The sequence below is a fragment of the Trichosurus vulpecula genome, chromosome 9, assembly GCF_011100635.1.
Source record: "Trichosurus vulpecula isolate mTriVul1 chromosome 9, mTriVul1.pri, whole genome shotgun sequence".
In the NCBI taxonomy this organism is placed as follows: Eukaryota; Metazoa; Chordata; class Mammalia; order Diprotodontia; family Phalangeridae; genus Trichosurus; species Trichosurus vulpecula.
Window position 1 is genome coordinate 99,744,980 of NC_050581.1, and position 14,069 is coordinate 99,759,048.

A 14,069-nucleotide genomic window follows, 5' to 3' on the forward strand; every position below is an offset into this window, starting at 1 on the left:
CAACCAAGACTAGAAAGGAAGCAGAAAACTGGGAAACAATTTTTGTAACCAGTACCTCTGATAAAGGCCTCATTTCTCAACAGTGTAGAGAGCTGAATCAAATTTATAAGAATACAGGTCATTCCCCAATTGATAAATTGTCAAAGGATATGAATAGGCAGTTTTCAGATGAAGAAATCAAAGCTATCTATAGTCATATTTACAAATGCTCTAAATCACTATTGATCAGAGAAATGCAAATCAAAACAACTCTGAGGTACCACATCACACTTATCAGGTTGGATAATATGACAAAACAGGAAAATGATAAATGTTGGAGAAAATTGGAACACTGATGCATTCTTGGTGAAGTTGTGAACTGATCCAGCCATTCTGGAGAGCAATTTGGAACTATGCCCAAAGGGCTATAAAACTGTGCATACCCTTTGACCCAGCAATACCACTTCTAGGTCTGTATCCCAAAGAAATCATAAAAATGGGAAAAGAACCAATATGTACAAAAAAACTTATAACAGCTCTTTTGGTGGTGACCAAGAATTGGAAATTGAGGGGATGCTCATCAATTGTGGAACGGCTGAACAAGTTATGGTATATGAATATAATACAATACTGTTGTTCCATGAGAAATGATGAGCAGGTGAACTTCAGAAAAACCTGGAAAGACTTACATGAACTAATGCTCGGTGAAGTGAGCAGAACCAGGAGAACATTGTACACTGTAACGGCAACATTGTGTGGTCACCAACTTTGATAGACTTATGTCTGCTTAGCAGTGCAGGGATCTAAGACAATTCCAAAAGACTCATGATGAAAAATGCTTTCCACATCCAGAGAAATAACCATGGACTCTGAATGAAGACCGAAGCTTACTATTTTCTCTTTTTGTTGTTATTTCTTCTTTTTCATGGTTTTCTCTTTGGTTCTAAATCTTCTTTACAACATGACTAATGTGGAAATATGTTTAATATGATTGTATATGTATAGCCTATATCAGGTTGCATGCTGTCTTGGGAAGGAAGGAGTGGAGGGAAGGGGAGAAAATTTAGAACTCAAAATCGTATAAAAGTGAATGTTGAAAACCAAATACAAATAAATAAAATTTTAAAACATGATGAGAGTTCACATTTACATGGTTCATTCAGATTCACATTCCACTGAAGTTCTCTTCCAGTGCCTCATTGTGGAATGTAGCTGACCTTGTCTTCTCAAGGCTGTGCTCAAAGATTGATGTGAGACTTTCTCAGATCTACAATGTTGGTATCATTTGGGATCGATAGAGTACAGGACCAATACATCTGTTGTTTAAGTTCCCATCTAGCTAAGTGTACAGATTCTCCTCACCTAAGGGTTGGATACCGAGTAATGGTGGGGTTTTTTGGGTTCATTTGTTTTGTTTTGTTTTTAGCTATAGAAACTTATTAACTAAAGAATTGGAGAGGTTATGGTCTGAATGGTAAAGGTAAAGGTAATAATCATGCTGATGAAATCACAGGTACTTACACTATTGGAACATTTGAAATTTGCAAAGTGTTTTCCTCAAAACACTTCCTTGAGGTAAGCAGTAGTAGTCTAGAGAGGCAGCCTTGGAGCCAGCAGGACCCCATGAATTAAGTTGGACTTTCTTAAACATATTATTCAACCCCAGGCAAGTCTAATGGCTCAGTTTTCTAGGCAACTCTCTAAAATTGGTTACAGAGAATGTGCTGACTAACCTACATTGGTAGAGAGAATTTCCTTACCTGAGAATTCCATATACTAGTGAATCCCCTAGTCAAATCCTTATCCCTAGCCTCTCTTTTATATAGCTAATTACACTTTTTTATTTTTTTTTATTTTTAGTTTACAACAGACGGTTCTACATAATTTTGAGTTCCAAATTTTCTCCCCTCCCTCCCCAAGATGGCATGGAATCTCATATAACTACCACGAATAACTTTGCATTGAATTAATTTATACACTAGTCAAGTTGCAGAGAAGAATTATGACCAATGGTATGAGTCATGAGAAAGAAGAAACAGAACCAAAACAACAACAACAAAAAAAAAAACAAAAGAGAAGAGAAAAAGGCGAGCATGAAGTGTGCCTCAATCTGCATTCAAACTTCATAGTTCTTTCTCTGGATGTAGATAGCATTCTCCATCGTGAGTCCTTTGGAGTTGTGCCTGCACCTTGTGTTGCTGAGAAGAGTGAAGTCTGTCAGGGTTGGTCCTCACGGAATCCATATATCTGTGGTTGTGTACAGTGTTCTCCTGGCTCTGCTCCACTCACTCAGCATTATGTCGTGTAGGTTTTTCCAGGTTGTTATGAAGTCCATATCATCCCCATTTCTTATGGCACAATAGTATTCTATTACCTTCATATACCACAGCTTGTTCAGCCATTCCCCAATTGATGGGCATCCCTTTGATTTCCAGTTCTTGGCTACCACAAAAAAGAGCCGCTATAAATATCCTTGTACATATGGGTCCTTTTCCCGCTTGTGTGATTTCTTTGGGATACAACCCTAAGACTGGTATTGCTGGGTCAAAGGGTATGAACATTCCTGTGGCCCTTTGGGCATAGTTCCAAATTACTCTCCAAAATGGCTGGATCATCTCACAACTCCACCAGCAATGCAACAATGTTCCAATTTTCCCACATCCTCTCCAGCATTTATCATTTTCCTGTTTTGTTATTTTAGCCAATCTGACAGGAGAGATGTGGTATCTAAGAGTTGTTTTGATTTGCATTTCTCTAATAAGTAGTGATTTAGAGCATTTTTTCATATGCCTATAGATATCTTTAATTTCTCCCTCCGAAAACTGCCTGTTCATATCCTTTGACCATTTCTCAATTGGGGAATGGCTTGTATTCCTATATATTTGGCTCAGTTCCCTGTATATTTTAGAAATGAGGCCTTTATCAGAGATACTAGTTGTAAAGATTTTCTCCCAATTTTCTGCTTCCCTCCTAATTTTTGTTGCATTGGCTTTTTTTGTACAAAAACATTTCAATTTAACATAATCAAAATTATCTATTTTGCACTTTGTAGTGCTCTCTGTCTCTTGTTGGGTCATGAATTCTTTTCTTTTCCATAAATCTGATAAGTAAACTATTCCTTGCTCTCCCAAATTACTTATAGTATCAGCCTTTACTCCAAATCATGAACCCATTTTGACTTTATTTTGGTATATGGTGCAAGATATTGGTATGCCCAGTTTCTGTCCTACCATTTTCCAATTTTCCCAACAGTTTTTGTGAAATAGTGAATTCTTAGCCCAGAAGCTGGCCTCTTTGGGTTTATCAAAGAGTAGATTGCTGTAGTTGTTGACTTCTTCATCTTGTATTCCTATCCTATTCCACTGATCCACACCTCTGTTTCTTAGCCAGTACCAGGTAGTTTTGATGACTGCTGCTCTGTAGTACAGTTTAATATCTGGTATGGCTAGGCCACCTTCTCTAGCATGTCTTTTCATTAATACCCTAGATATTCTAGACCTCTTGTTTTTCCAGATGAATTTTGTTATAATTTTGTCCAGCTCCGTAAAATAATTTTTTGGTAGTTCGATTGGTATGGCACTGAATAGATAGATTAATTTAGGTAAAATTGACATTTTTATTATATTAGCTCAGCCTAACCATGAGCAACTGATATTTTTCCATTTATTCAGATCTGACTTTATTCACATGAAAAGTGTTTCATAGTTATGTTTATATAGGCCCTGGGTTTGTCTTGGCAAATAGACTCCCAAATATTTTATAGTGTCTGCAGTAACTTTGAATGGAATTTCTCTTTCTATCTCTTGCTGTTGGGCTTTGTCAGTAATGTATAGGAATGCTGAGGATTTATGTGGGTTCATTTTATATCCTGTAACTTTGCTAAAGTTGTTTATTATTTCAAGTAGTTTTTTACTTGATTCTCTAAGATTCTCTAAATAAATCATCATATCATCTGCAAAAAGTGATAATTTAGTTTCTTCTTTTCCTATTCTAATTCCTTCAATTTCTTTTTCTTTTCTTATTGCTACAGCTAACATTTCTAGTACCAAATTGAATAGTAGGGGTGATAATGGACATCCTTGTTTCACCCCTGATCTTTTTGGGAATGCATCTAGCTTATCCCCATTACAAATAATGCTTGTTGATGGTTTTAGGTAGATGCTATTTATAATTTTAAGGAAGGTTCCATTTATTCCTATGCTTTCTAGTGTTTTTAATAGGAATGGGTGTTGTATTTTGTCAAAAGCTTTTTCTGCGTCTGTTGAGATGATCATATGGTTTCTTCTAGTTTTGTTGTTGATATGGTCAATTATGCTAATAGTTTTCCTAATATTGAACTACCCCTGCATTCCTGGAATAAATCCTACCTGGTCATAGTGTATTATTCTTGTGATTAGTTGCTGCAATCTTTTTGGTAATATTTTATTTAGAATTTTTACATCAATATTCATTGGGGAAATTGGTCTATAATTTTCTTTCTCTGTTTTGACTCTACCTGGTTTGGGTATTAGTACCATATTTGTGTCATAAAAAGAATTTGGTAGGACTCCTTCTTCACCTATTTTCCCAAATAGTCTACAAAGTATTGGAATTAGTTGTTCTTTAAATGTTTGATAGAATTCACAAGTAAAACCATCTGGCCCTGGAGATTTTTTCCTAGGGAGTTCATTGATGGCATGCTCAATTTCTTTTTCTGAGATGGGGGTTATTTAGAAATTTTACTTCTTTTTCTGTTACCCTGTTTTTGTAGATATTCATCCATATCTCTAAAGTGGTCAAATTTATGGGCATACAATTGGGCAAAATGCTAATTACACTTTTTAAAGGGCTTTCCAACTGTGATCTCCCTTTAGACTTTCAGTAACCTAGTGAAGTAGACAGAGAAGATGTTATCCCCCTTTTATAAAGGAGCAGACCAAAGTTTGGAGAAGTTAAGTGATTAACCCCAAGCTTCATAGATAACATGATGAATTAAGATTAGCATCCAGGTCTTCGACATATCCTTTCCTTTATCCTTCTACTCTGTCTTAGTGGCTTTCCCTTCAAAAGCTTTCCCTCAATCTTTTCTGTACTTCAATTTTTCAGCATCATCTAAAGAAGTTGGAGGGTCGACGCCTAGACTTTGATTACAAGAAGAAAAGGCAAGGCAAGATTCCAGATGAGGAGCTTCGCCAAGCTCTAGAGAAATTTGATGAGTCTAAAGAAATTGCTGAGTCAAGCATGTTCAACCTCCTGGAAATGGATGTGAGCAGATTACTGTTTTATTTGGGCTTGACATTTGAATCATATGATTACATGCTTATTTAAACACATTAACACATTAATACTCTTGACATCCAAATTACTCTCTCTTGAACAGGGGCTTAGGTAGCTGTTTGGTGTCATTGAAGAATATGGTTGATGAGGATAAGCTAGAAAGGGATATATTTTAAAATGTTAACAACTGCAAAGAAAAGTAAGGAAAAGTGTTCTTTCTGCTATTTTCATTGAAGTACATTTTAAGAGCTGCCACTCACATTTATCTAACATGTTAAAATGTACAAAATGGTTTTCCTGCAACAAAGTATTATTGTTATTAAAAGAAGATATGATACTCAAAAAGGTAAGTGACTTTATCAAGGTCACGTAGGTAGCAAATATCAGAGCCAAGACTTGAGCCCAATTCTGTCCTCTCTACAAGTAAAATACTCTTTCCCTCACACCATCACACACTTTAGCATATTAGCAATCATGTTGTGTAAGAAACAGTATGAAAGATAGCATCCAGAAAATGTACAGTGAGAAAATGGAGTCTTTTAAGTGAGTCAGTCATTTAGTAAGAGCAAGGGAAAATTAATGGATAGATACAAGACATAAAGGAGAGCTTCCCACCTTTGGTTAAATCTCTATACATAATTTCTCAGAGAACATGCACAAGATTCACACATCTTGAAAAGGTGTAGATGGGTTTCAAGATGTACCATTAGAGAAGGTGTATGTATTAGTGAGAGATCAGTTCAGTTATTCGCCATTTAATAAGTCATCCCTGAGCAATCAGTGGTATAAGAATTATTCTTAACACCATATCACTTTGAGGTGGGACATATAGAAATGTTTATTCCTGTGGAAGGGAAAGAAATGAGTCCCTGCTATTTAGGATTTTTCCTTTGAATTTGGTACCTACCTTAGCACCAAGAGTCTAGTATGTTGTGCCAAACACCACTCCAAAATTTCCTGGTTAGCTCTGAGCTTTTTGTATCTAAATAACAGACTTATTTAGAGCAAGGCCAAAAGTGGTGGACCCTATTCTTCATTTTCATTATTAGATATAGTGTTTGCATTCATTGCTGTCTTAATCAGACTACCCAGACACTAATAAAGTTGACTAACTTGTGACCATGTGACATCTGCAACTTTAATAGTGTGAATTAATTTATTCATAGATTCAAATACCACCTCTTCTCTTAAACCTACAGTGACTAGTGACTAGCAGCCTCACAAATAATTTTAATTTTGTATTTACTTAATATATATTTTGTGTTTCTCTCTCCCTCTCCCTCTCTCTCTCTCTCTCTCTCTCTCTCTCTCTCATTTCCACATGAAAAGTCCCTTGAGGGAATGAAAGTCCCTTGAGGTCACAGACTGGGTTTTTTTTGTATCTCTGGCTCCTGGCATGGTGCCCATTGCATAGTATTAAATATGTTTGAAGGAGTGATCTGTAAAAAGTGACTTGATAGCATTGCTCTAAGATTCGCTTTTTTCTGTTGATGTGCAGATTGAACAGGTGAGCCAGCTCTCTGCTCTGGTACAAGCCCAGCTGGAGTACCACAAGCAGGCTTCCCAGATTCTGCAGCAAGTTACTGTCAGGCTTGAGGAAAGGTATTGCACCCTTCTGATCAAAATGTTAAGAATAAATTGCCCACCTTTCCTGATGGTAAACTTTAACTCTTCATTGAAATAGACTGTAATGCTCATTTAATCCCTTAACAGTTACCATGAGTCACCTTTGTCAAGCATTTCTATTAGAGAATCCTAGAGGAGTGTTCCCATGGCCCCAACCTTTTGGTTCATACTTTGAGAATAAATATAATAGATATGCCCAAGTCATAAGAATAGTTGTACAGATTTTTGATTCTGGCTTGTTAATGTTGATATTGGTTTTCTTTTGCTTTCGTTCTCATTTTTAATCTCATTTTTTATTTATTGATTGATTGATTTGTTGGTCTCTTATACAGGATAAGAGAAGCTTCATCTCAGCCTAGAAGAGAGTATCAGCCTAAACCTCGCATGAGCCTGGAGTTTTCATCTGGAGACAATACTCAACATAATGGAGGCCTGTCCCATACTAGCACTCCTAAACCAACAGGTCAGGTGGAACAGGGTATAGATTTTGTTGAAACACATGTGGAAAATTTTCCATTAGAATCCTTTGAAGTAATCCTGAGATTAATCCTCTTGGATTTCATTCAAGTCACAGTAATTTATTTTTCCTCTTCTTAATTTATTCTTTGCCTGGTTGTAATTATTTGAAAAAAGATCCCTTGCTCTCTGTCCCTGTACCTTCTCTCCCTCCCTCCATTTTTCTTTATCCACTCTTTCCCTCTCTATTATTCCCTTCGCCTCTCTCCTTTTCTCTTCCTCCTCCCCCTTTCCTCCTTTCTCTTTTTTCTCCTTCTTTCTAGCTCCTGTCTTTACAAGTCACTAATCTTCACATTTTCCTTCCTGTTCTTTTTCATCAATACCTACACACATACTAATCTTGTAATCTACTCTCCCAGCACGCTTGGATTTTGAGCATCCTTTTTCTCCTGGGTAGTAAATCACTTCCCTTGACATATTGTATCAGCACTGGAAGATTGAGTTTCACTCTTTGATTCTATTTTCCCCTTTCTTTGTCATATGCTCCTACACCCCGCTGCCTACCACATAGTCCAGCCCACTCCCAGGAACATGTTGAGTCAAATTCGTTGAACGACACTAGCATGGCTGTCTTGCATACTAATACATTTTGAGTCATGACACCTGCCAGGTTTTCAACAGTTCATTGTGCAGTGGGACTGAGGTTGGTACAATAAAAAATAAACTTTCCCTTCTGTTGGGGAAATGGATATATTCTCATAAAAGCTTTCTTTAAATTTTCCTCTTTTCCCCACAGATGGTAAAAAAAAATCTATGGGTGACACATTTGGCAAACAGTCTTCATTTTCAGTGGTTTTGCATTTAGTTTTTAAAGGACGTGTGCAAACCTCACCACCTTCTCCCTGAATCTCCAGTGTTTGTTGTTCTTCTAAATAAAGAAAAAATAGACTAAAGATATTCTTTGGAGGCTAGGAGGAAAGAATTGGAAGATATTAAAAAGAAATTGGAGCCCTATGTACTGTGTGTATTCTGATTGACTCAAGATGATGGGGCAGAAAATCTTTTGGGTGGCCCCCAGGACCAGTGAGAGTGCAGGTTGCGTCTGTATCTATACCCCTCCCTTTCCAGAAATGAAGCACTTAGATTTTCATTTGATGGGTTGTTATTCATTTGGTGGCTTTCGCCAAACATCCATGCAGTTCTAGCCTTAGGGGAACTGGTTGTAGGAGCATGAGCTCATTTATTCCCCGGAGGAGGGAGTGAGGTGGGAGAAGGGAGAAATGGACTCTGGATAGCAAAAATTTGTATGGGCCATTAGATCTTCTTCATGATGCCTCGTTATCTCAACTGTACAAAATGTTTTGAAGGTCTTTATGTAAAAATAAGTCCCCCAGATGGATCATGCTGTGACCTCTACTTTGGTCACATACCTCCTGAGCCCTCAAGTCCTTTGCTTTGAAAAGACTGTAGGAAGCCAAATATTGCTAGTTGCTACGTTAAACTCAGTAATGACCATCCTCAATAATAACTGAAACTGACATTTACAATGTCTTAAGGTTTATGTTCTTTATACATCATGTCTCATTGATCATTATGCCCTCAAATGCAATCATATTTATAATGTACTTAGCACCATTCATGGCACATGGTAGGCATTTTCTTTCCCTCTCCCTAATATTCCCCTATTGAGGAAGGTTGTTTGAGTATTGTTTCCTACCTCCCTCCATTTTGCATGAGAAGAAATTTTATTGCAGAGAGATGAAAGGATCAGCTACAAATTGCAGAGCTAGCAAGTTGCAGACCCAGAATTTGAATCCAGGGCTTCCAACATCAGATTCAGTGTTCTTTTCATTATACCACAGCCTCCTCAAGAACAATGCGAACAGAACTTGACCAACAGCTTTCCAGACTCTGAGTCCTAGGATTGGCTAAATCTACCAACTGGGGGAAGGCATGAAAAATGATAGCTGTGCTGTGGGTGTGGTCTGTATCATTTCCCCTTTGTGAGGTAGAGCTACGGACCAGAATAGGAGTTAACATGGGAAGTACAGAAATCTCTTAATTTATAAGAGTAGACATCAGGTGCCACAGTGCTAACTGTTTTGTTTCTTCCCTTTGCTTTTCTCTGTTTCCTGTCTCTTAGGTGTCCCAATGGATCAGCCCTGCTGCCGAGCTCTGTATGACTTTGAACCTGAAAATGAAGGCGAGCTAGGTTTTAAGGAGGGTGATGTCATTACCCTCACCAACCAGATTGATGAGAACTGGTATGAGGGGATGCTCCATGGTCAGTCAGGCTTCTTCCCTATCAATTATGTGGAGATTCTGGTTGCTCTGCCTCATTAGAATGTCTTGTTGGCTGGCTCACCAACTCTTGGCCCAGGTAGTTCAGTTTAATGCCACTGCTTTGGAAATGCTGCTTTAAGCACCTCCCAAGTACAAGCCGCAGTGGTCAATGTCACCCAGTCCCACTGAGCATCTTTGGTTCCCATTGGCTGCCCTGCTCTGGCCGTGGTGATGGACGATATCTTCCTGCACAGTGAATGGCATGTGCTTCCTGCTTGCCAAACTAGACCAGTCCATGGTCACAGCCAGCAGCTGTTTACACACTTTAGGGAGATGTCTCCCTGAGAATTGACCAGGTGGCTCAATGCAGTCAGTCCAGCCTCATGAAGATAACGTCTATCACCTTGAGGTCATTTTCAAGCCTCTGCTCTCCATACCAAGAGAGAAGTGTTCTTGCCACTCTGTGTCCCCCTCCCCAGAATCCCCAGCTCACTAAGCTGTCTGATACTGCCTCACCAGCACAGTCTTCTGATCAGAATGAATAGTCTTGAGATGTGGTCAGTGAGAAGGGTACAATGGAAATTCAAAGGCTTCTCTGAAAACCGACTGTCTTTTGCAATCATTTATACCCTCTACTGACACACCACTAGTTTCCTCTCTCTTTCTGTAAAAGAAAAGCCCCATTTGATTTCTGAGGAAAAGATGCCCACAGATGAGAAAAGATGTCCTTGCAGAAACATTCTGCAAGGAATCAAAAAGGGGACTTAGGCTACCAAATCCAATGTGCTTGCTCTGCAGAAATAATGCATGAGATCATAATGTTTCTACAGGATAGCTGGGCACAGAGCTGGCACAGAAGGGAAGAGGAAGGAGGGCAGGAAGGGGAGATGCAATTTTATTCTTGTGTGTTCCTTGTGATACTTTGGCACAGACACAAATAAGAAAAGCACCAGGAATTATTTATCTCCTATTCATAGACCAAGAAATCAGTCTACTCTGTTTTTTCTCTTTCCACTGTCCCCTTGTATTCTTTGAACACCCGTTGTGCATATTCTGCCCTCAATGAGGACTAAATAATGATTTTTTTTGTGTGTGCTGAGCAGTTCAAGGTATGTGGCTCCAGTCAGCTCTCTTCCTCCCCTTCTCTTCTGGCCTCATTGTGTGTGTACAGTGCTGTGTGTAGCTTTATTGGCATTCTTTTTGTAATGGTTGTAAGAGTCCTCTTAGTTGAGTTCCTCAGAGTTCTATTTATCTAAACTGTACAGCCCCTTTGAGAGATTTAATGTGCCGCTTTGGATGTGCCATGTCCATCCTGGATCATGTGAAATGAAAGACCAGCTCCTCTTGCTTCATGTATAAACTATCAAAGAAAGCATTGCTGTCTCCAATAAACGATGCAGACAGACAAATCAGAAGACTGGCTGTTTTCTTTCTGTTTTGCTGTTTGTGTTGTGGGATGCCTGGGGTGGGGCTGGGGAAGGAAGGGGAAGTGAAGTAAGCTTTTGCACAGTACCCACTATGTGCTTGGCCCTGTACTAAGTACATTATTAATCTCATTTGTTCCTCACAACAGCCTGTGAGCTAGGTGCTATCATTATCCCCATAGTTGAGGAAATTAAGTGATTTTACATAGGGGTCCACAGCTAGGAGGTATCTGAGATTAGATTTGAACTCAGGTCTTCCGGATTCAGGGTTATTGCATTCCATAGCTGCTCAGATATCCTGGGTAGGGATGGTTCTGTTTTGGTCATCATGCTTACAATGTAAAAATTACTACTCACTGATCTCCCCAGCCCATATGAATAATAATTTTTAAAAATGAAGAATTTAAATTCATCCCTCAGTAAATGCCATGTCCTAGGAAGCACTAGTGATGAGACTGAGTCATGATATGGCATATACATATACATACACATACACTCACACATATACCTACATATATATACACACATATGCATATATGTATATGTATGTGTATGTCTACGTGGCCAGAGATCTATGTACATTACTCACAAATACCTATGCATCCAGCAGTAATCTGATCCCTCAACTTAATTTTTGTGTCTATAGCTGCCTGCTGGATGTCATCTGAATGCCCCATTGGCACTCAATGTGTCTGAAACTAAACTCAGAGTATATCCCCTTAAATCTTCCTCTCCTCTCAAATTTTCCATTTTTGTTGATAGAACCACTATTCTGGTTCTTCAGGCTCAACATATCACAGATAGTTTTTGATTAGTGCAAATAACGAATGCTATGAAGTAGTCAGATACATTTATCCCTTCCACATCACAGGGGTGAAGGGTGCGGTGCCCCCCGGCAATCTGGAAAATATGCATAAGATTTTTTCACCTTCCCTTCATGCCAGAGAAAAAGTCTGAATTATTATGGCATTAAAAAATAAAATATGTTGATGTTACACAATATTATGCCTATATTTTATGCATTTCTGTGTTTCTAAACTTTTTCTGTGTCATCTGCTGGCCTTTGGCCATCTGCAGCTTCCACAAAATTCCCCCCAAATTTCCATTTAATTTCTTATGCCAACCCATAATATATTGAAATAATGATAGGGAAAGTTGCAATGTGGAAAGGATAACTGTATATTCAAATCGGCATTATTCAAAATCATAATTATGTAAAATATGACAATTGTTTCTAGCCCAGTGGAAATCAGCAGTGGCAATTAGAATAATGCAACCATTTCACAGGATTTATTATTCACATGAATCAAATTTCTTAGACTCTTCTCTTTCCCCTCAGTTAGCCTACAAGTCCAATCAAATGCCAAGGTCTGTCAATTCTACCTCCATAGCATTATTTGATAGCATCTTATTCCTAACATTTGCCCAACCACTATTTTCCCCTTTCCTGTGGGTGATTAAAAGAGCCTCTGAACTGGTCTCCCAGACTCCAGAGTCTCTCTCTCATCAATCCTTCCTTTCTAGCCTTCATTCAATGTCAAGACAATCTTCCTAAGGCACAGATCTGAACATGTGACTGATTCACCTTCTGCAAAACCTGTAGTAGCTTCCTAGACTAGGGGAAAAAGTACACCTCTCTTAGACTGGCATGCACAATCCTCACCTATGTGACTCCAAGCGACCTTTTTTGTGTTACTTCACATTTCTCTAGTTTACATGCTTTAAGTTAGTCAAATTGGATTGAATAGCTGTTTCCCATATTGGACATGCTATCATCTGCCATCACCCCCTGCCTAGAATGTGTTCCTTATTCTGTGACTTCCAGAATTATTTCTTCTTTCCAGACTTATCTCAAACACCACCTCCTCCATGAAGCCTTCTCTGATACCCAGACTTGGAAGTGTTCTCTCCCTCTTCAAATTATCTTGCATTTATCTTCATAAATGTTGTATCCCACCTCCCCTTTCCTCCATATAATATAAGTTCTTTGAGTATAGGGATCATTTTGTTTTCACCTTTATATCCCCAGCACTCAGACTATTGTCTGTAAGACATAGATGTCACTTAAAAATGTTTGTTGAATTCGAGCTTTAACAAAAATTGTTTGATTTCTAAATTAAAGCTAGCCAGTAAACTCTTGATCAGAGGCAGCCAACTTGTTGCAAAAACTTCCTCAATAGCATAGGCCCTTTGAAGATTTTTTTAGCTTTAATTCAATTTTATTAGATTTTATTTCAATTCCAAATTATCTTCCTTCATTCCCCCTCTCTCGCCCTTTGAGAAAGCAAGAAAAATAACCATCACACATATGTATAGACATGAAAAACAAATGTCCACATTAGTCATCTTCAAAGAAAAAAAAACAAAGCAAGAAATGGAAGAAAATAAGTTCCAATCTGCACTGTGAGTCATCAGCTCTCTCTCTGGAAGGAGAAAGCATGTTTTATCATGAGTCCTTTGGAATTGTGGCTGGTCATTGAATCAGAGTTACTAAATCTTTCTATCCCTGTTATTGTAGAAATTGTTCTGATTGTGTTCACTTCACTTCCTATCAGTTCATACAAGTCTTCCCTGGTTTTTCTGAAACCATTCCTCATCATTTCATACAGCACAATGGTATTCCATCATATTCATGGATAACTTGGTCAGGCATTCCCCAATTGGTGGACATATGCTCAATTTCTAATTCTTTACTACCCCCAAAAAGAGCTACAGTAAATATTTTTATACTTATGGGTCTCCCTTTTATGGGCAATTAGGTAGCACAGTGGATAGAGTACTAGGCCTGGAGTCAGGAAGACCTGAGTTCAAATCCAACCTTAGATACTTACTAGCTGTGTGACCCTGGGGAAGTCACTTAACTCTGTTTCCCTCAGCTTCCTCATCCGTAAAATGAGCTACAGAAGGAAATGGCAAACCACTCCAGAGTCTCTTCCAAGAAAACCCCCAAAAAGGGGTCACAAAGAGTCAGACATGACTGAAAACAACTAAACAACAAAAAATAGGCCATTTTACTCTTTTAATCACTTTGGGGTATAGACCTAG

General features: G+C 38.4%; 1 protein-coding gene across 1 annotated transcript in view; it reads left to right on the forward strand.

Annotated features, from left to right (window-relative positions):
• SH3GL2 (SH3 domain containing GRB2 like 2, endophilin A1) overlaps window positions 1-11,017 on the forward strand; it is a 67,838-nt gene extending 56,821 nt beyond the window's left edge. The window contains exons 7-10 of the mRNA XM_036739596.1: window positions 5,065-5,223; window positions 6,734-6,837; window positions 7,194-7,324; window positions 9,461-11,017. Of these exons, the coding sequence (XP_036595491.1) occupies window positions 5,065-5,223; window positions 6,734-6,837; window positions 7,194-7,324; window positions 9,461-9,660 (594 nt within the window). The 3' untranslated portion in view covers window positions 9,661-11,017. The remainder of the gene's footprint in view (window positions 1-5,064; window positions 5,224-6,733; window positions 6,838-7,193; window positions 7,325-9,460) is intronic.
• Window positions 11,018-14,069: the final 3,052 nt, after the last annotated feature.